The sequence below is a fragment of the Salvelinus namaycush genome, chromosome 7, assembly GCF_016432855.1.
Source record: "Salvelinus namaycush isolate Seneca chromosome 7, SaNama_1.0, whole genome shotgun sequence".
Taxonomy (NCBI): domain Eukaryota; kingdom Metazoa; phylum Chordata; class Actinopteri; order Salmoniformes; family Salmonidae; genus Salvelinus; species Salvelinus namaycush.
The window spans coordinates 41757101-41783040 of NC_052313.1; the positions used below are offsets into that span (position 1 = coordinate 41757101).

General features: G+C 41.3%; 1 protein-coding gene across 2 annotated transcripts; it reads right to left on the reverse strand.

Moving 5' to 3' along the window:
• Window positions 1-3: 3 nt before the first annotated feature.
• On the reverse strand, window positions 4-14033 carry LOC120051245 (kynureninase-like). Of its 2 annotated transcripts, none has more exons than XM_038998005.1 (14): window positions 13742-14033; window positions 13336-13506; window positions 9506-9626; window positions 9212-9294; window positions 8549-8610; window positions 8373-8444; window positions 7967-8041; window positions 7621-7767; window positions 3890-3988; window positions 3538-3611; window positions 3392-3444; window positions 3057-3142; window positions 2523-2753; window positions 4-405 (listed from the first exon to the last, which is right to left on the reverse strand). In XM_038998005.1, exons 2-14 carry the CDS (start codon window positions 13502-13504, stop codon window positions 280-282), a joined length of 1398 nt encoding a protein of 465 aa, XP_038853933.1. In that variant the 5' UTR covers window positions 13505-13506; window positions 13742-14033; the 3' UTR covers window positions 4-279. The 2 variants fall into 2 exon arrangements, with proteins under 2 accessions (XP_038853933.1, XP_038853934.1); XM_038998006.1 differs by lacking the exon at window positions 13742-14033 and adding an exon at window positions 13616-13735.
• Between the last annotated feature and the right edge of the window lie 11907 nt (window positions 14034-25940).

Sequence of the window (25940 nt, forward strand, 5' to 3'; positions counted from 1 at the left end):
AGCTCATCTTGAATTGAGATTCACAGTGATTGACTATTTGCTTTTATTTGACATTGTATAGTAACAAACTTGTCTCACTAAATTTTGAGTAGGAATACAATTCCAACCAATTTTGTTTTACTGAGTAGCCTAGCAAAACATATTGCAATTCTTTGGGACAGTAGTTCAGAAGACATGTCAGTGACTCCAGCACATTGTCGATAAAAAACGGATGTTTTTATACCGCACTGACAGAAATACTCTAAAATGTGGGGTAACAATAAAAGACTGTTTCTATCGTTATTGTAGTTCTTTGCTGGCAGCCAAAGCTGATCCTAGAACAGTGATGAAGCGGTGTACGTCACTAAAGGAGTTGTAGAGCGGCACTGGAGCGATGCGCAGGACGTTGGGTTCCCTCATGTCACACTGAGATCGCATGGAGAGAATAGATCAAAGCAGCAATAGTCAATTACAAAACATAGATTCAAATCTATGTCTGTATAATCATGCATAAAACATTTATACTGACCAAAAATATAAACACAACAATTTCAAAGATTTTACTGAGTTACAGTTCATAGAAGGAAATCAGTCAATTGAAATAAATTTAATTATACCCTAATCTATGGATATCACATGACTGGGCAGGGGCCTAGCCATGGGTGGGCCTGGGAGGACATAGGCCCACACACTGGGGAGCCAGGCCCAGCCAATCAGAATTAATTTCCCCCCCACAAATGGGCTTTATTACAGACAGACGATCCTGCAGGTAAAGAAGCTGCATATGGAGGTCCTGGGCTGGGGTGGTTACATGTGGTCTGCGGTTGTTTAATCAGCTTCTTGATATGCCACACCTGTCAGATGGATGGATTATCGTGGCAAAGGAGAAATGCTCACTAACAAGGATGTAAAAAAATTTGTGCACAACATTTGTGCGTATGGAACATTTCTGGGATCTTTTATTTCAGCTAGTGAAACACGGGACCAAGACTTTACATGTTGCATTTATATTTTTGTTCAGCATACATATTAAGAATGTGTGTTCCGTACCCAAATTACATGTAAACCCACGTCTGGACTAAAAAGCATGGTCAATTGATGAAAAAAAAAAAGTGAATTTGTATTTTATTTTAGAGAGCACTTTTCAGTCCAGACTAGGCTTAATATGGGTCTGGGAAACTCGTCAATAATGTACTATGATTGTAAACTCAGCAAAAAAAGAAACGTCCCTTTTTCAGGACCCTGTCTTTCAAAGATAATTCGTAAAAATCCCAAAAACTTCACAGATCATTGTAAAGGGTTTAAACACTGTTTCCCATGCTTGTTCAATGAACCATAAACAATGAATGAACAGGCACTTGTGGAACGGTCGTTAATACACTGCAAGGAGGCATGAGGACTGCAGATGTGGCCAGGGCAAGAAATTGCAATGTCCGTACTGCTACAGGGAGACAGGACGGACAGTCCTGATAGTCCTCGCAGTGGCAGACCACGTGTAACACCTGCACAGGATCGGTACATCCGAACATCACACCTGCGGGACAGGTACAGGATGGCAACAACAACTGTCCAAGTTACACCAGGAACACACAATCCCTCCATCAGTGCTCAGACTGTCCGCAATAGGCTGAGAGAGGCTGGACTGAGGGCTTGTAGGCCTGTTGTAAGGCAGGTCCTCACCAGACATCACCGGCAACAACATCGCTTATGGGCACAAACCCACCGTCGCTGGAACAAACAGAACTGGCAAAAAGTGCTCGTCACTGACGAGTCACGGTTTTGTCTCACTAGGGGTGATGGTCGGATTCGCGTTTATTGTCGAAAGAATGAGCGTTACACCGAGGCCTGTACTCTGGAGTGGGATTGATTTGGAGTTGGAGGGTCCGTCATGGTCTGGGGGGTGTGTCTCACAGCATCATCGGACTGAGCTTGTTGTCATTGTAGGCAATCTCAACGCTGTGCGTTACAGGGAAGACATCCTCTTCCCTCATATGGTCCCCTTCCTGCAGGCTCATCCTGAAATGATCCTCCAGCATGACAATGCCACCATCTATACTGCTCGTTCTGTGCATGATTTCCTGCAAGACAGGAGTGATCTGCCATGGCCAGCGAAGAGCCCGGATCTCAATCCAATTGAGCACGTCTGGGATCTGTTGGATCGGAGGGTGAGGGCTAGGGCTATTCTCCCAGAAATGTCATGGAACTTGCAGGTGCCTTGGTGGAAGAGTGGGGTAACATCTCACAGCAAGAACTAGAAAATCTGGTGCAGTCCATGAGGAGGAGATGCACTGCAGTACTTAATGCAGCTGGTGGCCACACCAGATACTGACTGTTACTTTTGACCCCCCCATTGTTCAGGGACACATTATTCAATTTCTGTTCGTCACATGTCTGTGGAACTTGTTCAGTTTATGTCTCAGTTGTTGAATCTTGTTATGTTCATACAAATATTTAAACATGTTAAGTTTGCTGAAAATAAACGCAGTTGACAGTGAGAGGACGTTTCTTTTTTTGCTGAGTTTATTATATATGAAGCCACTCACAGCGACGCCCCTCTTCTCCAGCTCCTGGAATATGGCTGCGATGGGGACAGAGAAAGAGAGGGAGAGTTGGCAGCCTCGTTCCTCAGGGTGGGAGGGAGTGATGATATGGACGTAGGGCTTGTGAGGCTGGGACTCGTCCTTGTTGTAGTAGTGCTGGATCAGACACTCCAAATAACCCGTCAGAAGTCTGGACTTCTTCCTCAGAGCTGCCATACTGGTCATAGCAAAGACCTGGACGTATTGACAAAGATTGACAACTAATCAGTTATTGCCAGGGCTGGGCTCAATTCCATTTCAATTCCAGTCATTTCAGAAAGTAAACCAAATTCCAATTCCAAATTCTCCTAATTGAAAAACACTGAAGAGAATTTGACATTCACTGTACTTCCTGGATTGACCCCAACCCTGCTTATTATAACAGTTACAACCTTTTACAGGTCACTTTTAAACTCCATGTTTAGAGAGATGAGTACGAACAAGTTCTAATATCTGCTGTATTAAATAGATATGAAAAACTAAAATGGTTCCAATCACCTCTAAACTGGCTTGCAGTGGACACACCAGCAGGATGGGTTGGTTTGATAGCCGAAAGCCACTTATACCAGGTAGTAGATCCATTTCTATGGTAAGAAAAAATGTAGGATGTTCGTGATGAACTCATTTGGGTACTGGCTTGACTGAAATGGTGAAATGAACACAGTATAACCTATTTTCTGTAATACCCTAAAATGACCACAAGATGTCAGCGTAAATCAAGCTTCATGGATATTTCTGCTTAGAGACCGTCAATGCCAACTTGAAGCAACATTCTGCAATGTGTCCCCAGTATCGGGACTAAAATGAGAACATGATCACAAATATGTTGATACCATTATCCATGCGGAACCTTGTTTTCAAGTTATGTCCCCACCATCCCGTGAGCCTGAGAGAAAAAGTAACAAGTAGTTAAAACATATAACATAGTCAACACGCAATATGAACACAAATCTGAGCTGTACTGCACTGTCATACTCACGCAGGCTTGACTGTATGTGCATTCTTCTCATGGATAAAAGCTCCAGCCAGTCCACCAGCTCCAGAATTCACATACTACACATGAATACAAAATAACTCTTACCAACACATTGCATAGTTTATCTGCCTATTTTGTACAATATTGAAGACCAATGATAATCTACAATATTTGAAATGGGCATCGATGACAACTGCAAGAAAATCATTGTTGGAAATACTAAGCTCGAACAAGTACATTTCTACCCCAGATATTGTTGTCTTCCTGTGTCAGCATGTGTTGGACAGGAAACAGCGTGAAGCCACAGCCAGCAGTTCATTTGCCTTGATTTCACCACACAAACCCCAATGCTGACCTTGTAGGAGCACCAGCAGGCAAAGTCCACTCCCCAGTCGTGCAGCTTCAGCTCTGCATTGCCCACTGCGTGTGCACAGTCGAAACCAACGTAGCAGCCCTGTGGGAAGAGCAAAAACGCACCGTCATGCCAGATGCTAAGGGCAGCAGGCCGAAGCTGTGCAGTCAGGACGCATCAGAGGCAGTTCATCAGCGTGTGTGTGTGTGTGTCTGTTTTGCCTGTGTGTGTGTGTGTTCGTTTGCGTGCGTGCGTGTCTTTTTAAGACAAGCTTAATAAATTATTCATGTATTCCTAGTGGGGGTATTATGCTGAGGATCATTAGGACTGACTAAGTCTGGTTGTTTTGATTGCCCTGCTAAATGTGACAGAGAGGGGAGGCGTGTGTGTGTGTGTGTGTGTGTGCGTTTGGTTTGACATCTCCTGAGTGTCAACATTTAGTTCCTTGTCAACACACTGCTATTTATTTGACAAATGTCATTCTCCGCATGTAGTGAATTGGAATGGGCATCATACACTTGCATGAGGTGAACCCAGACCAATCCGGCGAACCAATCATGTCAAATGGTTACACATCCCTGACAACAGAGGACGCTGTTGGAGCAGCTGTTCTGTCTGACAAAATGCTGTTTTGTTTTAAATAACATGCTTCATTAACTCAAAAGCCAATGTTAACAATAACATTATACAATAGATAGAAGCATGATCAAATAAGTTGACTATACACAATGGTCATTATCCATTATAAACAGGGGTTGAATTAGGAATCTAGTGGAGCCCCTCTAACACTAATCCTAGGTTCATGTTCACATCCTGGTTCAACTCTAACCCTCAACCACAATTCAAACGTCATATCCACATCCCTGATCAACCCTAACCATAGCCTTAACCACAACCACAACCCTAGCTTCATGTCCACATCCCAGTTCAAGCCTAACTTCAACCCTAATCCTAGCTTCATGTCCACATCCCAGGTCAACCACAACCCTAACCCCAACTTTGCATAAATCTAACCTCAACTATAGCCATATGTTCAATCCTAACCCTAACCTTGGTTTATCCTATTTTTCTCTTCAAAACCTTCAAATTGCTGGAGCTTGGCTCCGTCTGTTTCTCCTTTTGACCCAAGGTGCAGGAGCCCGGTTCTAGACCCCAAGTTATTTTAATTTGGCATTTATGATTATATAGATAACAGACAGAACAGGTAGAGGGCCGAACACACACGGATCCCCCACCAAATCAAACCCACCCCCCATGCTCTAACAGAGCCCCACCACAAAACCAGACTTAAAGCAGACATGATATACAATGAGTAATATAATCAAATCGTTTTTTTACAAATACAAAGATAAGACAAAAAGTTTTTTTAAATGTAATAAAAGAATAGAGTGCAAATAATTATACAAATTCTAATTTGGGTTGGTTTATGGAGTTAGCTGGGTGAAATTAGCTGGGTCATCTACAAAGGATAGGAAAGGTTGCCAGATATTATAAAATGTAATTGCAGATCCCCTGACGGAGTAGAGTATTTTCTCTAGCTTGAGATGTTGCACAACTTCCTTTATCCAACGGTTAAAAGCAGGAGGAAACCGGTCCTTTCACTTAAATAGTATAAGACGTCTAGCTAAAAGAGAAGTAAATGCCAGCATGTTGCCCATCGAACTGTTTAGAGGGGCCTCCCTGTGGTGCCACTCCGAATAATGCAAAAACGGCAGAAGGATCTATAAGTCTAGAAAATGTCTAAAAAATTGATATCCAGAAATCTGTCAAATCCGGGCATGTCCAAAACGTGTAATGAAGTAGCAGGAGCCTGCTTACATCGATCACAAGTGGGATCTATTCCTGGTCTAATCTTGGATAATTGTGCCTTTGACCAATGCAGCCTATTAACTATTTTAAATTGAATTACAGCATGTCCTCGACATATAGATTAAACATGTATTCTCTGAAGCATACTCTGCCAAGTTTCGTCTGAAAGTTGTTCACCTAAATCCTCTTCCCATTGGTTCTAAAGAGAGTTCAGGGAATCCAGATTGTGCGAGTATAATAATGCATAGATCATGCTTGTGCCCCCTTTGATATAAGGGTTCACTATAAAAAATAGAATCTAGAAGGAGAGTAGGCAGGTGTGACTCCAGCCCAATTTAACCACTGATTATAAACAAAGACTCATCCATTTCACTTCTTTGTCGCAATGTTGTGACAGTATCAGAGTTTGGACACCAGAGGGCAGTGTTACTCCCTTGACCGTCTAAATTGAACCTTTATAAAACTCCATCAAGATAATGTTGGAGTACCCTCTAAGGAGTGGGATCATGAAATAGATTCAGCTGTGGGCTGATTTTTTCTTGAGCGGCGGGTCAGAGGCCGGAACATTATTACAAATAATTTGTAGACTACAAATTGACCGCAAGAAGCCCAAATAGAGATAAAATTTGATTAAAACATTAAAGCAGACGGGCAGGTAGTGTTCTCCTGGCATCCACCCAACCCAGATTCGTCAGTCGGACTGCCAGATAGTCAAGCGTGATTCTTTACTCCAGAGAACACGTTTTCACTGCTACAGAGTCCAATGGCAGCGAGCTTTGTACCACTCCAGCCGATGCTTGACATTGCGCATGGTGATCTTAGGCATGGGTGCGGCTGCTCGGCCATGGAAACCCATTTCATGAAGCTCCCGACAAACAGTTCTTGTGCTGACGTTGCTTCCAGAGGCAGTTTGGAACTCGGTAGTGAGTGTTGCAACTAAGGACAGACAATTTTTACGTGCTTCAGCACTCGGAGGTCGCGTTCTGTGAGCTTGTGTGACCTACCACTTCGCGGCTGAGCCGTTGTTGCTCCTAGTTGTTTCCACTTCACAATAAAAGCAATTACAGTTGAACGGGCAGCTCTAGCAGGGCAGAAATTTTACGAACTAGGCCTCCCGAGTGGAACAGCGGGTTAAGGCAGTGCATCACTACAGATCCGGGTTCGATAACTGGCTGTGTCGAGCCCGGGAGACCCATGAGGCGGCGCACAATTGGCCCAGCTTCGCCCGGGTAAGGGGAGGGTTTGGGCGGCCGGGATGTCCTTGTCCCATTGCGCTCTAGCGACTCCTGTGTCGAGCCGGGCGCATGCACTCTGACACGGTCGCCAGGTATATGGTGTTTCCTCCAACACATTGGTGTGGCTGGCTTCCGGGTTAAGCGAGCAGTGTGTCAAGAAGCAGTGCGGCTTGGCTGGGTTGTGTTTCGGAGGACGCACGGCTCTCGACCTTCGCCTTCTCCCGGGTCCATACGGGAGGTGCAGCAATGGGACAAGACTAACTACCAATTGGATCTCACAAAATTGGGGAGAAAAAGAGGTACAGAAAATATGACGGTGCCACGATGACAGTCATTGAGCACTTCAGTAAGGCCATTCTGCTGCCAATTTGTGTCTATGGAGATTGCATGGCTCTGTGCTCGATTTTATACACATCAGCAACAGGTGTGGCTGAAATAGCCAAATCCACTAATGTGAAGGTGTGTACTGTCCACATACGTTTGTATATATAGTGGGGGTGGGCATTGTGGAACCCTGCTCTAAGGGGATTTGTAAAGGGTTTAGAAGTAGTTTATAGACAATTAAGAATTCATTCAAAAGTTGAAATAACATTTCCCCAAAAGACCCACCTCTTTAAAAAAAAACAAATGTTAGGGTCTCACTGCAGGCGAGAAAAAGACAGATGACTGGTTCTAAAGTAGGCCTTTTACCTTCTTCTGCCCTGCTTTGGTGATCGCGGCCATATCAAAGAGCTGTCCGGTGTAATACTGCACTCCACTGAACAGGACCACTGCAATGGAATCTCCCTCCTTTTCTATCGTGTCCAGAATGTCCTCAGTTCTCAGCACCTCCTCGCCCTGACAGGTAAAAAAACACAGCAGTTGATCAGTGTATATAAAATGTCACTTTTAATAACTGTTAATAAACAATTTCTCAACACTCAATTTGACTCTTTATACTCATTGTCCTTGGGTACCTTGAAAGGTGCAAATAAAAGTTCTTATTTAAGTCCTATTCCCCAAAGGTGATTGTAGAAGAAAATTAAGACTAGTTTACCGGTCTGGGCTTCATGAGCAGCATGCTCTGCTTAGGGTCATATCCTTTCAACTGGATCTGAGATTCCACTGCATACTGAAGAAATTACACATGATGAACATGGTAAAAAATAAAGTGGGTCAATTTACCCCACTCTCCTCCACCAACACAGAGACAACAGATAACATCTAATGGGAATAACAACAGGTGACTATTCTATTACGACAGGGTAAATGATGAAGAGTAGTCTCTGCACACTTTCAAGTAGATTACAACTGTCAAACTGGTTCTTTTTCGGGCAAAAACATGAATTATTGTTGAAATGCGGTTGAAGAATGCAAATGACTTTGAACACAAAATGACCTGCAGTCATTACACCAACAGCCTGTAGGTTTAAAACAAGTGCTGTGTCATTGGAATTACTCACATGGTCTGAGGGGAAAGCCTTGTCCTCAAGAAGGATTTTGTGACGTTTTGCTGTAGGTTTGTAAAAAGACAGCTGTAAAGCAAATATATAACATGTTGTTAATGTAAAGTCTCGGTATATAATGTATAGTGTATGTTTACGTTGGCAATTTGTATAAAAGTTTGACGTTATCTTACCAACAGAATATGCAGATTAACTGTTAACCCGTTCATCAAGGCAACCTCCTCAGCTTTAGCCCCTGTTCGCGCATATGCAAACACACAGGTGATTTAATTCCCATTCCTCTGATATAACTTTAGAACACATGTTTACCTAATAGCATTTAAGCTATCACAACCTACATTTTCCAAAGTACATTTTCCACACAAAAAGGCATCTGAGTTGCATGCATAACGGCCTTCAGTTGTTTGGTTTGGTTGTACTTTGCACTCTGCAAAAGATAGCACAATGCCAAGGTGCAATTACCTTTTAAAACCAATCAGATAGGAGGTCTCTCTGTCATACATTTTCAACAGCCGGACAGAACGATAATAACCTATCAGAATTACCTGACAATTTAACCATGGATGTTATGAGAGCAGGAAATTACAGGCTTTTAACAGTGCTGTGTGAAAAAGGGAACAATGACCATATAGGGAACCGTGATGACTGTATATTGAAACCCTTTGTTCGCATATCGGTGCAAAAAGCCTGTAAAGGTGCCAACATGCATCGTTAAATAGCCCCATCTCAGCCGTAGCTCATGATATCTATTATGATCATACAACTAACATAGAAAGTTAAATGGTAATGCATTGTGTTTGATAATGCATTGAACATGTGTTATTGTATGAACTTACCAACCACATTAGCCATGAGTTCCTCTATATTGTTCTCCGCCCAGGCCCAAGGTCGAGAGCCTTGTACATGGCCATGAACCCCCCTGTAAAACAGAACACATTAAAACAATGCTCACAGCTACAAGGATAGGATACACATTTCACAGATAGGACAATAGCTTTAAAAGAGAAAGGTTCAGGGGGGACATGGCATCCTCAAATGACCATTACTGTACTTGAAATAGTTGACTAAAACTTCAGCTGATTCAGTGTCATAAAGCGGACATTGGGGGAAACGTTGATGGAAAAACTTACGTTTTAGCCCATTTATCCAACTCCTCGTCAATGTACTTCTTGGCCATTTTGGGCTGGAGGCCAAGTGAGTTCCCCACAAAGTAAATGCATTCCTTGGTGCCATCCACAAGCGTAAGGTCAGCTAAGGTAACATTAACAGTGCATTAGCACAATCGATCCACACATTTATTCGAAGAAGTTTCCCTGCATTGTTCAAATCACGGCATGCTTCTTGACCCCAGAAAGATGCTTTTGTTTTACAGTTGAAGAATATGTCATTAAAATGATTCAACTTTCAAACACTTAGTTAGCTAAATGAAAGTGCTTAGTCATCTCCTTTTTTCAGTTCAACCCATATGTTGTGAGTATCTCGCTCCCAGCTATAATACATATCCCAGCAGCAAATATTTTTTGACCACATTATACCTGACCAGGGAAGCCGTTTCCTCACTGTATGTAGGATCTTGTAGACCTACATGTACAGTTGAAGTCGGAAGTTTACATACACTTAGGTTGGAGTCATTAAAACTTGTTTTTTAACCACTCCACAAATGTCTTGTTAACAAACTATAGTTTTGGCAAGTCGGTTAGGACATCTACTTTGTGCATGACAAGTAATTTTTCCAACAATTGTTTACAGACAGATTATTTCACTTATAATTCAATGTATCACAATTCCAGTGGGTCAGAAGTTTACATACACTAAGTATTGACTGTTCATCCTTGAGAGCAATTCCCAAACGCCTGAAGGTACCACATTCGTCTGTACAAACAATAGTCAAAAGGCCGCTCAGCAAGGAAGAAGCCACTGCTCCAAAACCGCCATAAAAAAAAGCCAGACTATGGTTTGCAACTGCACATGGGGAAAAATATCATACTTTTTGGAGAAATGTCCGCTGGTCTGATGAAACAAAAATAGAACTGTTTGGCCATAATGACCATCGTTATGTTTGGAGGAAAAAGGGTTGCAAGCGAAAGAACACCATCTCAACCGTGAAGCACGGGGGTGGTAGCATCATGTTGTGGGGGTGCTTTGTTGCAGGAGGGTCTGGTGCACTTCACAAAATAGATGGCATCATGAGGAAAGAAAATGATGTGGATATATTGAAGCAACATCTCAAGACATCAGTCAGGAAGTTAAAGCTTGGTCGCAAATGGGTCTTCCAAATGGACAATGACCCCAAGCATACTTCCAAAGTTGTGGCAAAATGGCTAAAGTACAACAAAGTCAGGGTATTGGAGTGGCCATCACAAAGCCCTGACCTCAATCCTATAGAAAATTTGTGGGCAGAACTGAAAAAGTGTGTGCGAGGCCTAAAACCTGACTCAGTTACACCAGCTCTGTCAGGAGGAATGGGCCAAAATTCACCCAACTTATTTTGGGAAGCTTGTGGAAGGCTACCCGAAACGTTTGACCCAAGTTAAACAATTTAAAGGCAATGCTACCAAATACTAATTGAGTGCATTTAAACTTCTGACCCACTGGGAATGTGATGAAAGAAATAAAAGCTGAAATAAATCATTCTCTACTATTATTCTGACATTTCACATTCTTCAAATAAAGAAGTGACCCTAAATGACCCAAGACAGGGAATTTTTACTAGGATTAAATGTCAGGAATTGTGAAAAACTGAGTTTAAATGTATTGTATGTAAACTTCCGACTTCAACTGTATACAGTGGGTATTTCTGGTATACAGTATCAACAAAATAAATCAATCCCAGCATATTTTCGGACTCATTCCGCAGTTTTTACCTGATAGCATTGGAACAATAGCATTGGAAATTCATGTTGAAAGTTCCATTTACATTCCTAAAAACTTCAGTTGAAAACGATGCTGTCGCTGCTTCTTGATGACAAGTCATTAATAAATAGCCCAATGTCAAGACAGTTATCCAAATCAATAACCAATATGCAGAAATAGTGGGATATATTGAAAACCTATGCATATAATGTACTATCTACACATAATGCCGTGATAAAGTATTTGCCTCTTTTTGATTTTCTCTATTGTTGCATATTTTTGATACTGAATGTTATCAGATCTTCAACTAAAACCTAATAGAAGATGAACGTGAGTTTACAAATAAATTAAAATATACATATTTGATTAAATTAACAAAGTTATGCAACACCAAATTCCCTTGTGTGAAAAAGTAATTGCCCCCTTACACTCAATAACTACTCGTACTGACAGGTTGAAAACATGGCAGTTGATCAGGGTACATAAATGTCCATTTTAATAACTGTCAATAAAATATTTCTCAATACTCAATTTCACTCTGTAAGTGTCCATGGGTATCATCTCATCCAAAAAGTCGACTCAAGTTTTCCAAAAAGCAACTGGATGATCATCAAGACTCTTGGAAGAATGTTCTATGGACAGATGAGTCAAAAGTATAACTTTTTGGACGACATGGGTCCCATTATGCCTGGTGAAAACCTAACACTGCATTCCACAGTAAGAACCTTATACCAACGGTCAAGCATGGTGGTGGTAGTGTGATGGTTTGGGGATGCTTTGCTGTCTCAGGACCTCACAAGAAAAATATTAAAATGTTTGTAATAAAACAAGCAAAACCAGCCAAGATGACAATTTGTTCTTCACCTGTGGACGGTGCCTTAATCGAAGAACCATGAATTCTGTTCTGTATCAGAGAATTCTACAGGAGAATGTCAGGCCATCCGTCTGAGCTGAAGCTGAAACGCAGCTGGGTCATGCAGCAAGATAATGATCCAAAACACACAATCAAGTATGCATCAAAATGGCTTAAAAGCAACAAATGTGAAGTTTTGGAACGGCCTAGTCAAAGTCCAGACCTAATCCCAATTGAGATGTTGTGGCAGGACTTGAAACGAGCAGTTCATGCTTGAAAACCCACAAATGTCACTGAGTCAAAGCAGTTCTGCATGTAAGAGTGGGCCACTGTTGAAACTACCACAACTCAAAAAACATCACTGCTTAGAGAACAACCTGCAGTACCATCAGCTACATTTTGGAATGTTGAATTTTGATACAGGAATAGAAACAGAAACACTGTTTTGGGGCTCCCGAGTGGCGCAGCGGTCTAAGGCACTGCATCTCAGTGCAAGAGGCATCACTACAGTCCCTGGTTCGAATCCAGGCTGTATAACATCCGGCCATGATTGGGATAACATCCGGCCATAGGGCGGTGCACAATTGGCCCAGCGTCGTCCAGGTTTGGCCCGGGGTAGGCCGTAATTGTAAATAAGAATGTGTTCTTAAACAACTTGCCTAGATAAATAAAGCTTAAATAACATAAATCACTCCTATCGATTATAACGTTTAAATTATTTGCGCAAGAGGGTGGAGATGAGGTTGCACGTCCTGTTAAAACTAACACAGCTCAAAAACCACACAGAACATGGGAATAATGTGTACATCACTGGTTAGAGGACAATTTGTAGAAACAGCTAGCTACATTTTGAAGTGTTGCATGGAAAAGGAAACAAACAAACAAACAATACTTTTTCTGTTAGTTAACTTCAACGAATCACGACACACCATAGGATGTATCAACAGTGACAACGGTTCGCTGCTATTTACGTGATACTTTGACTGTCAAATCAAAAAAAAAAATTAAACGCTCTAATTCACAATGTAACCGGGTGCTCTAGAAAGAGCTCCCCATAGTGACTATACAGCAGCCCATTCTTTCGACTAATTTGGGGCAAGCAAGGCTCATTGTAGCCAGAAAAACTCTGGCCACAAGTTAGTAATGGTCAGAGGTTTTTCTACACATAAGATAATAATTTCATCACAGACTGCTATGGGGAGACGGAGAAGCAACTAGCCAGTGCATAAAAAGCCTGCTTGCCATTTTACTTACAAGGAGGGAGTTCTGCAACTTTGGGTAATAGAAACTGTTCACGTAAATGCTTCAGTTCGTCGTGATTGTCCAGATATGTGGCTACTTCATTCGATGTCTGGCTGCATCCCAGCAGAGTAGAGACGTGCTCCAGAACCTTGCGCGGAGACATTGCGTCAAATGGGTCCATTACTGAAGTTGAAAAAAGGAAAATGATTTACAGTAATGTGCAATTTACAAATAGTTATCATACAAAGCTAGTCCTTCAGTATGTATACTATCTACACAGGCTAATACCCACCTCAAATGTTCTGACAGGTTGGCTAAATTATCTTTATGCACGAAACAACTGCCTGCATTCCAAAGTTCAATATATTCAATTATGACAATTCAAAGTGGAGAAACAATTAAATAATTAGGTAATTACCAGATAATACAAGTATTTCCAATTTCAGTTGAATATATCCCAGTCTCTTTCACCAGTTTGAGAGTTAATCGGGACACATTCACAAGTGCTCTTTCACCCCTCGGTAAATACCCGAAGTTAGCTAATCATTGACCTCAGAGATAAACTCATTGCCGAGGTTAACGTCATTAATTCCAGCCTAGGCTACTACATGTCATTTTCAAGCTTTATTATCGATACTGTAAACAACACCTGTATCCAAAATGGGCGAAGAAGAGGCACTATGTAGACCTACTTCCTTCATAGACTGCCATGTGTTGTTTTTCATCACAGCTTATTATTTCCGTCCATTCCTTCGATTGGGCGGATGTACGTGATGAGCAGAGGTCATTGAGTCAGGAGCAACACCGTTGCATGTATCTAATTGGTTGACAGACCTCTAATCAGCATGTCGCGAGAAGTTCTCAAACTTTTCTCTTGGACAGGGCACATAATAACTCGCAGTAGAGGACACAGGGGTAGACTGCACATCTGGCATTTCTGGCAGATGCCAGAAGGGCTGGTCCTTTTTTTGCCTAGTGGGAAAAAAAAAAAAATATCATTATCTTGCTAATAATGGGGGCCTCGAGGAAGAAAAACATGGTTGTTGTGGGGTCCTCAAGGGGGAAGAAAATGGGCCAGTGTGTTAGAAATCCCAGAGACAATTTCTATTCCCAGTCCGCCCCATGTGAGCACATCAAAAACGTTCAAATTGTAGTTTGAGGTGAAGCTCACATAAACAATATTTTGTACAGTAGCCAGGTGAGAAGACAGGTAGGTTTTGTGGGAAGGAAGGAGTACATTTTTGTGATGGATAAAGCAGTCATGGAGAGATGATTTCTGTCCCTGTGAAAGCTAGGGGGGAGCAAGTCAGGTATTAATAGGCTGTTCTTTTCTGAGTGGTTCTAGGAGGCTGTACTGCCTTCCCCTGATGCTGCTGGAGAAATGTAAATGTCTTTATGCTCCTCAGCGTTCCCACCTGCATACAGATAGAGAATGAAGTCAATAGCGTGATCCACCTTTCTTACAAGTTTACAATAGACAACACAATGCGTATTATGTCTACTTATTAGTGTACTATGGTATTCCATGGCAAGCTGATGGAAGTCTCCTGATGGTGCCTATTTAACCTGTCAGTCTATAGGAGTTGAGTGTTACCGATTTCTCATCTTCATTCATGGTGGACATTTCCTCTGCCAGTCCTAATAGTTAACGAATAGAAGGAATCAGCACTGAGCCTGCAGGAAGCTCCATGATCAATTTAGAGAGAGGAGATTCAGCGCCATGAAGAGCAAGACAAAGTTACTAAATTGAATAATATCTCAACTCCAATCCTCCTTCACCACGTTCCCCTAGCCCTTATCCAACTTTAAGTGTACCACTGACATGCAGTACCACAGAAGAAAACTTGTATCATACAGTAGCTATGTTGAAAGAGCTGATTTTCAAATTCATGGGCAGGAAACATATAGATGTAACCCAGACTTAATCTATACTGATTTAGCTATTCAAAAGCAAAATACTAATAAAAACATTTAAACAAAAAACGAATACAAAATATGAAATATTTTCAAAATGTATAGGAGCTCTTTGCCTATGCGACCTCACAGCACCATGTCAAAATGTGTAGAACAGCATGAGATTAGCTATGAAACTGCAAAGGTTTCTCTCTGCCCATGGCCTTGCGCTACTTCACTGCATGCATCCCAATGGTAGACTGCCTCGAACAAATCATCCCCTTCAATGCTGCAGACAGCAGGAGGTGATCCTTAGCTTAACAGTGTCATAGCAAATAACCAGTCTTCCATTAAGGCACCAGTCATAAAGGGTAGTCAAACACAAACCCTTCAAAACGTCATAATAAGCCATTGCATATTTGTTTCACTTCTACATGCTATAAATGGCTAATTTTGGATGTTTGGTTGCTTTAGGAGGGATATCTGTCTGACAATTACATCAAAATGTCTCATGTAGGAAGTAGTCAATTCTGAAGAAGGGGAGGCTGAGCAAGAGGTTGGTTCCGACCCACCTTATTCCCTGTAAATAGTGCTCTACTTTTGACAAGAGCCATATGGGCCCTGGTCAAAAGTAGTGCACTACATAGGGAATAGTTGTTTGTTGTAGTACTGTATACAATGGAGCTGTCCCAGAGGTAACCTTGCTTCTTTTGTTTTTTTCACCACGAACAGAACTCCTCTTCTTCAAACAAGCCCAAGCATCTCACATTGTACAATATCTGAAAGCAGCATACACGTGTAGAGATCCTCTTCACAATACCTCTTCACAATACGATTGAAAGTAAATGGTGTACTTTTTTAGAGTGTATCCACTATCCTCTATCTCCCCCACTCCATTGCAGTCTACTCACACAGATCACTTTATTTTGTTTCAATGTCAGCTATGTATTGAAGGTCTTGGATAGCTTCTACTGTATGTTGGGATCTGACAAGTGCTGACCTCCATGGTTTTAATGGACTCTTCTGTGGCTCATTTGTAAGAAGAGAGGAGCTCTCTGCTGCCTCTGCTTTGTGCTGGGACAGGTCTCCAGGGCCCTCTTCTTCAGAAACATGAAGGATAACGCAACTTTATGGGCTACATGGCCTCCTTACTGAGCACTATTGACTGGTTGTCAGCTAGCCTTCTAGACAGTGATGCTGGAATTGGTCTCTCTTATTGGATTTTGTCCTATCTTTTTCATCTTCTCTCTCTCTGTCTCTCTCTCTGTCTCTCTCTCTGTCTCTCTCTCGCTCTCTCTCTCGCTCTCTCGCTCTCTCTCTCTCTCTCAATTCAATTCAATGGCTTGATTGGCATGGGAAACATATGTTAACGTTGCCAAAGCAAGTGAAATAGATAATAAACAAAAGTGAAATAAAAAATAAAATGAACAGTAAACATTACACTCACAGAAGTTACAAAAGAATAAAGCCATTTCAAATGTTATATTATGTTTATTTACAGTGTAGCGATGTGCAAAAAGTACAAAAGGGAAAATAATTAACATAAATATGGGTTGTATTTACAATGGTGTTTCTTCTTCCCTGGTTGCCCTTTTCTTGTGGCAACAGGTCACACATATTGATGCTGTGATGGCACACTGTGGTTTTTCACCCAGTCGTGAAATACTGGGTGAAATCTCTCTCTCGTTCACTCTGTCTGTGTGTACATGAAATGAAAGCCCTGTAGGGGGCAGCGAAGTACCGCACACTATTCATTTGGAGGAACATGATAATAGGGAACCTAAAATATCACATAAGCCAAGCCAGGACAAGGGAGTGGAAATACATCTACGGGTGAGGATAAGCTGCAGGTCTAGAGAAGCTGGGTACATTAGCCTTCCACAAGAGATTCTAGATGTGTATGTTGGATGCCATTTCTAATTTCCGTGCTTCATCTCTATGATTGCCCAGGAGGGGGTGGAGAAGGCCCTTGCGCTCTGGACCTGTCTGTCTTCTGACTGAGACTGTACTGTAAGCTTCACTGGTGTGGCTCGGGCTCCACCAGTGTAGCATAAGACAGTTAGCAAGGCAGGCAGCAGCTGCTTCTGTTCATCCACTACGCCGGGGGACTGGAACACTCAGCTAGCTAACTCCCTCCTAGGACACTGACCTCCTTTGTGGTGCTCGATTGAAATTCAGGAGCCTGCCCCCGTACCAGTACCCCAGGCCCAGCACAAGTCTGTAAACAATCAGGGGCATATGGGTGAGGAATGATAATCTCTGAAAACTGATAGATGGGATGAGACGGGATGTGATGAGATGGGATCCCTGGCTGTGATCCCACTCTGAGGGTGTCTCAGAGGGAGTGGGATATGCAAAAAACACATTTCCATTTCCTGACACTCGTACAGGTTGTCCACTTGTACATGCAGTGAAACAGGACAAATATAAGCACCCCCTATTTGACCTTGACCTTTGACATACACACACATACACACTGCATTGACATACAGTGAATAGTTTTGCAATTACACTACATTATTACCTCCACATCAGTTGGGGTATTTTATCTGTGTCTTTAGGCTGCCCCTGGCCTGCATATTCCATATTTGAAAAAGGGCATGGAGAGTGGGGCTGCCACAGGCTAATAGAGAGAATGGAGGGACCATCCTGCTGCATCTCCTCAGGGGAAACCAAACCAGAGAGATCAGACAGTGGCTGAATCATTACAGTTTAAGATCTGGCAGGCACAGTGGTGGGACTTGACTGAGAGGAGAGGAAAGGAGAGGAGACTAATGATTTTAACAGACTAAAAAGGGGTTCATATACACAATGGGCCCTGCAGAGAAGAAACCCTTAGTCACTCAGATTGCTGGACTAAATCAGGATTTCCCAAAAACCTGGTCCTAGGTCATCATCATCGTCCCCAGTGCACATTTTCTGGGGGGAGGGGCAAAGCCGAGTTTAGGCAGTGGTGGAAAAAAGTACTCAAAAGTCATACGTGAGTAAAAGTAAAGATACTTTAATAGAAAATGACTAAAGCAATAGTGAAAGACCTAGCAAAATACTACTTGAGTAAAAGTCTAAAAGTATTTGGTTTTAAATATACTTAAGTATCAAAAGTAAATGGAATTGCTAAAATGTACTTAAGCATCTAAAATAAAAGTAAAAATATGAGTAATTTCAAATCCCTTATACTACGCAAACCAGACATCACAATTTTCTTGTTTTTTTATTTATTTATGGATAGCCAGGGGTACACTACAACACTCTGACATTCATTTACAAACAAAGCATGTGTTTAGTGAGTCCGCCAGATCAGAGGCAGTAGGGATGACCAGGAATGTTTTCTTGATAAGTGTGTGAATTGGACAATTTTCCTGTCAAAATGTAACAAGTACTTATTGGGTGTCAGGGAAAATGCATGGAGTAAAAGTAGATTATTTTAGGAATGTAGTAAAAGTAAAAGTTGTTGAAAATATAAATAGTAAAGTAAAGTACAGATACCCCCAAAAAAGACTTAAGTAGTACTTTAAATTATCTTTACTTAAGTACTTTACACCACTGAGTTTAGGAAACCCTGGCCTAAATAATCCAATACTTCTTCTGGAAAACATTATCCCTTTAAAAGTGCTGAGATTTGTGTACCTCAATATTACTGACAATTCTTAGAATACACGACTGTAGATGAAGGTGAAGAGAAACATGTATGTAATTCCCTACTGTCAATTAAATTATAGTCTGTCTGTCTCTCTCTCTCTCTCTCTCTCTCTCTCTCTCTCTCTCTCTCTCTCTCTCTCTCTCTCTCTCTCTCTCTCTCTCTCTCTCTCTCACACACACACACACACGCACACACACACACGAGAAATATCGTCATGTTTACAAATGAGAGGCCAGGCTATGTAATGTAGACCCTCAGTATTGAAAAGTGTTAGAAACATTATCTCCACGCGCCGGTAGCCCTACCTCCCTCCCGCCTTCCTCCCCTCCTACCTTTTCTATCTCTCGCATGCTTTCACAGTGTCCTCCACTCGATCACATACAGCTGGGAAGAGGTATAGGTAAAACGGAAAGGTTTACGTGACAAGCGAAGTGGCTATCTTTATTTGACATTTCTGAACGTTTATAACCGGACCAGGACGTGAGTGGATGAAGTGCTGCGGCCAGTTTTGATCCGCAACGATGTCCGACTTTATTTTAGCTTTTTTGACCATATCGGGATTATTTCAAATTGCTAAAATGCTGACAACTGCGGGGGCAGATCAAGGTAAAACAAGTTCATGTTGTGCTATTACTGTCGAAAAGCCATCTATTAGTATCTTATCATCATCATCATCATCATCATCATCATCATCATCATCATCGTCATCACATCACAATCATAGATTTCCAAAATCATTTTATGACCTTGTCCTTGGTTTTTTTGTCATGTAGGCCTATGTGTTGTGTTCTTTAGCAAGCCGTGTAACAAATCTCTGAATTACAAATCTCTGCATTACGTGTGTGATGTGCACTGTCACTAATAATGCGAATTGTCATGGAAGTTTTTGTATGCTATTATTATAGATAACATGCATGATGCAGGAGATGAACAGAAGTCTGCTCTATTCATCTAGTGATTTAACCCAAATAACATATGATTTTTTGATATTGTATAACTGAGCATTAGGTAGGCTACCACTTTCCTTTTGTGGTTTTAACTTTATAACCCACCCACATGAACAATTTTGATGCAAAGCCTTAACAATACGGGCTTGTTGAAATATATGTATAACAGATGGGAATTAATTAATCATTGATTGCTAATGTTCAGGGCTATATGCAGTCGAACACGTATCCATGAAAAACAATAATCACGCAAAGAAACTCCATACAAAGGTACCAAATACTCAAATACGGTCGTAGGCTGTATACCTGCTCAACGTCACTATGTCCACTAAGATACTGGCTACTGGTTAATGAAACTCATCTGGTCAGCTTGTTCATTACATGCTCACCTGTTTAGCCTGCCCGACCAATATCAACCTCTGAAATATGGGCTAGTCTACTGCTGGAGGAAGACCTTACGTCCAACACTAGATCGACCATAAACGACCAACCATCATTACAGTTTATCCACAGTCGACTTTTTTTATAGAGGTAATCCAATATTGACAACTCCGTTGCTGCCTTAGCAAATACGAATTGTGTCTTAATGATAGAGAATATGGAGTAAACATACTCAGACAGAAATAGATCTGTTCCTTCCATACATGTTTTCAGTGGCTGGCAGAGGTGACACCACAGGTTAAAGAAAATGGTATGGCAAAATGAATTTGTGTTTTTTCTGGGGCATGGAGTTTTTCCTGGACTTATGACCTGGTCAGGTAAAACTCTGTAATATTCGTAGGCTATGACAAAATGTTATTGCTATAGATCGCTTCCCTTATCATCTGTGCTATGACTATAGGGTTGGGTTTTTTCTTGTCGGGTCATATGAATTGGAAACACTCCTGGCCTAAGGTGGATCAAACCCGTTCGAACGACCACAAGCCTTGTTATTTTTCATTCTGATTCGGATATCAAACGAGCCAGAGACAACAATTACATTGGACAACAAAGGCCAGTGACACTAAATCTCACAACAAAATGTGGAAAAAGTCCAGGGGTGTGAACACTTTCTGAAGGCACTACATTCTGTAGTTTACTATAGCAGGGCTGTGTTATGCAAAACATTTGTCAATGTCTTTAAATATTAATTTCACTCTATACACACACACAATGTTAATCAGTAGACTTTGAAAAATAAATATTTGAAATAAAAAATATGGTCATTTTATGTCATAAAACCTTTTATTTGTTCATCTGATTACAAAGCTCTTCTGCAATTATTAATTATGTAAGCTTTATGTAAGGCATGGTTACATGTAACACTATACAGTCGTGGCCAAAAGGTTTGAGAATGAAACAAATATTAATTTCCACAAAGTTTGCTGCTTCAGTGTCTTTAGATATTTTTGTCAGATGTTACTATGGAATGCTGAAGTATAATTACAAGCATTTCATAAGTGTCAAAGGCTTTTATTGACAATTACATGAAGTTGATGCAAAGAGTCAATATTTGCAGTGTTGACCCTTCTTTTTCAAGACCTCTGCAATCCGCTGTCAATTAACTTCTGGGCCACATCCTGACTGATGGCAGCCCATTCTTGCATAATCAATGCTTTGAGTTTGTCAGAATTTGTGGGTTTTTGTTTGTCCACCCGCCTCTTGAGGATTGACCACAAGTTCTCAATGGGATTAAGGTCTGGGGAGTTTCCTGGCCATGGACCCAAAATATCGATGTTTTGTTCCCCGAGCCACTTAGTTATCAATTTTACCTTATGGCAAGGTGCTCCATCATGCTGGAAAAGGCATTGTTCGTCACCAAACTGTTCCTGGATGGTTGGGAGAAGTTGCTCTTGGAGGATGTGTTGGTACCATTCTTTATTCATGGCTGTGTTCTTAGGCAAAATTGTGAGTGAGCCCACTCCCTTGGCTGAGAAGCAACCCCACACATGAATGGTCTCAGGATGCTTTACTTTTGGCATGACACAGGTCTGATGGTAGCGCTCACCTTGTCTTCTCCGGATAAGCTTTTTTTCCGGATGCACCAAACAATCGGAAAGGGGATTCATCAGAGAAAATGACTTTACCCCAGTCCTCAGCAGTCCAATCCCTGTACCTTTTGCAGAATATCAGTCTGTCCCTGATGTTTTTCCTGGAGAGAAGTGGCTTCTTTGCTGCCCTTCTTGACACCAGGCCATCCTCCAAAAGTCTTCGCCTCACTGTGCGTGCAGATGCACTCACACCTGCCTGCTGCCATTCCTGAGCAAGCTCTGTACTGGTGGTGCCCCGATCCCGCAGCTGAATCAACTTTAGGAGACCGTCCTGGCGCTTGATGGACTTTCTTGGGCGCCCTCAAGCCTTCTTCACAACATTTGAACCGCTCTCCTTGAAGTTCTTGATGATCCGATAAATGGTTGATTTAGGTGCAATCTTACTGGCAGCAATATCCTTGCCTGTGAAGCCCTTTTTGTGCAAAGCAATGATGACGGCATGTGTTTCCTTGCAGGTAACCATGGTTGACAGAGGAAGAACAATGATTCCAAGCACCACCCTCCTTTGAAGCTTCCAGTCTGTTATTCGAACTCAATCAGCATGACAGAGGGATCTCCAGCCTTGTCTTCGTCAACACTCACGCATGTGTTAACGAGAAAATCACTGACATGATGTCAGCTGGTCCTTTTGTGGCAGGGCTGAAATGCAGTGGAAATGTTTTTGGGGATTCAGTTAATTTGCATGGCAAATAGGGACTTTGCAATTAATTGCAATTCATCTGATCACTCTTCATAATATGCTGGAGTATTTGCAAATTGCCATCATACAAACTGAGGCAGCAGACTTTGTGAAAATTTATATTTATGTCATTCTCAAAACTTTGGGCCAAGACTGTACACTTTGTAACAAGGCAGGGAGGGTTACATTGAACACAATTCTTTATGTGTAAGTCATAAAACAAATATGCTTGTGTTGTTGTCTTGGTCTCTATCTGGCCCACCAGCGATTGGTTCCCTGGTGCTCACTGTAGGAACTGATTGCCTTTAGAATTCATATATTAAATTATTAAATCAGCTACTGTCACGTTCCTGACCTGTTTTCCTTGTTTTTGTATTTGTTTAGTATGGTCAGGGCGTGAGTTGGGGTGGGCATTCTATGTTATGTGTTTCTATGTTTAGGTTCATTTGTTAATTAGCCTGATATGGTTCTCAATCAGGGGCAGGTGTTTTACGTTTCCTCTGATTGAGAACCATATTAAGGTACGCTGTTCACACCGTTTGTTTGTGGGTGATTGTCTTCCGTGTCAGTGTTTGTACCACACGGGACTGTTTCGTTTTGTTTAGTCTGTACCTGTTCGTGCGTTCTTCGTTATATGTAAGTTCTCATGTTCAGGTCTGTTGACGTCGTTTGTTGTTTTGTATAGTTTGTCAGTGTTCGTCGTTTCGTCTTCTTTAAAATAAATAAATCATGTATTCTCCACAAGCTGCGTTTTGGTCCGATCCCTGCTCCTCCTCAGACGAGGAGGAGAACAATCGTTACAGCTACTTTCAACATTTTCATTGAAAATAATATCCCCCTTTTCTATAGCACTCTATTCTAACCAAACCTGCATTACCAGTTCATAACAGTAGGTGTCACTATGCACTCGCTAGTTGAAAAGACCGATGTCATGATGGCTGCTTGTCTCTGTATTTGTGAAAGTTATGGTGGTGCTAGAAACCATCAATTCTATATTTCTGCATTTGCCATACATCTGTTAAGGTTGGACAAATGTGTTCATATTGTCTGTGTAGACTGCTCTGTGGCAGAATTTGTAGGTTTTGTACTTTGAACAAAAACATTTGTTTGTATTTACCAGCAGTGGAAATAAAATAATATGCCAACGAACAATACTGGTTAGCTGCTGGCTGCATGATTTGCATAAAACTAGCTAGCTAATGTTAGCTACCTAGCTATTTAGCTAGTCTACTCTAAAAACGTTAGTAGTTTTGTTAGCTAGCTATAGATTGGATCATTCTAGATAGTTTTAGAGGACAACTCAACTGCTTTTTTAAACTGCTTTTATTAACACATACCTTGTTTTCATGAAAATGTGTGTTCACTCTATCATGCGGCAGGAAACCAGGCAGACAGGAGAGGAGAGTTTCCACTAGATAACGCATTCACAAAGTCAGATTCCACAGATCAGAGAGGAGCGTGAACAAAGAAAGAAACCAAGTCAAATCAAATCAAATTTTATTGGTCACATCCACATATTTAGCAGATGTTATTGCAGGTGTAGAGAAACGCTTGTGTTTCTAGCTCCAGTAGTGCAGTAATATTTAATAATGCACAACAATACACACAGATCTTAAAGTGGAATTAAGAAATATATAAATAATAGGATGAGCAATGTCGGAGTCCGGAGTATAAATATATACGTATACAGTACCAGTCAAAAGATTGGACACATCTACTCATTCAAGTGTTTTTCTTTATTTGTACTATTTTCTACATTGTAGAAACCAAAAAAGTGTTAAACAAATCAAAATATATTTTAGATTTTAGATTCTTCAAAGTAGCCACCCTTTGCCTTGATGACAGCTTTAAACACTCTTGGCATTCTCTCAACCAGCTTCACGAGGAATGCTTTTCCAACAGTCTTGAAGGAGTTCCCACATATGCTGAGCACTTGTTGGCTGCTTTTTCTTCAGTATGTGGTCCAACTCATCCTAAACCATCTCAATTGGGTTGAGGTCGGGTGATTGTGGAGGCCAGGTCATCTGATGCAGCACTCCATCACTCTCCTTCTTGGTCAAATAGCCCTTACACAGCCTGGAGGTGTGTTTTGGGTCATTGTCCTGTTAAAAAACAAATGATAGTCACACTAAGCGCAAACCAGATGGGATGGCGTATTGCTGCAGAATGCTGTGGTAGCCATGCTGGTTAAGTGTGCCTTGAATTCTAAATAAATCACTGACAGTGTCACCAGCAAAGCACCCCCACACCATCATACCTCCGGAGATCATCTGTTCACCTACTCTGTGTCTCAGAAAGACACGACGGTTGGAACCAAAAATCTCAAATTTGGACTCATCAGACCAAAGAACAGATTTCCACCGGTCTAATGTCCAAAGCTTGTGTTTCTTGGCCCAAGCAAGTCTCTTCTTCTTATTGGTGTCCTTTAGCAGCAATTCAACCATTAAGGCCTGATTCCCACAGTCTCCTCTGAACAGTTGATGTTGACATGTGTCTGTTACTTGAACTCTGTGAAGCATTTCTTTGGGCTGCAATCTGATGTGCAGTTAACTCGAATGAATTTATCTTCTGCAGCAGATGTAACTCTGGGTCTTCCTTTCCTGTGGCGGTCCTCATGAGAGCCAGTTTCATCATAGTGCTTGTTGGTTTTTGCCATTGCATTTGAAGAAACTTTAAAAGTTCTTGACATTTTCCATATTGACTGACCTTCATGTCTTAAAGTAATGCTGGACTGTTGTTTCCCTTTGCTTATTTGAGCTGTTCTTGCCATAATATGGACTTAGTCTTTTACCAAATAGGGCTATCTTCTGTATACCTTGTCACAGCACAACTGATTAGCAAAAACGCATTAAGAAGGAAAGAAATTCCACAAATGTACTTTTAACAAGACACACCTGTTAATTGAAATGCATTCCAGGTGACTACCTCATGAAGCTGCTTGAGAGTGCCAACAGTGTGCAAAGCTGTCATCAAGGCAACGGTTGGCTACTTTGAAGAATCACAAATAAATGAAATGTATTTTGATCTGTTTAACACTTTTTTGGTTACTACATGATGCCATATGTGTTATTTCAAAGTTTCCATGTCGTCACTATTATTCTACAATGTACAAAATAGTAATAATAAAGAAAAACCCTGGAATGAGTAGGTGTGTCCACACTTTTGACTGGTACTGTATGTGATGGGATGTACAGACAATATAGACATCATGGACAGTACGTGGATAGATTATTTTGTATATCTGAAGGATAGAATAATGTATATATACAGCAATAGTTGAATAAGATGGCATTGACTAGAATACAGTATATACTGTACATATGACATTAATTGACTGAGAGTCAGTGCTATCAGGATGCTTGGGATGTCTCCACACTAACTTTACCCCATTGAAGTTGACATTTTAAATGGTTAAGGTAAGGGTTATG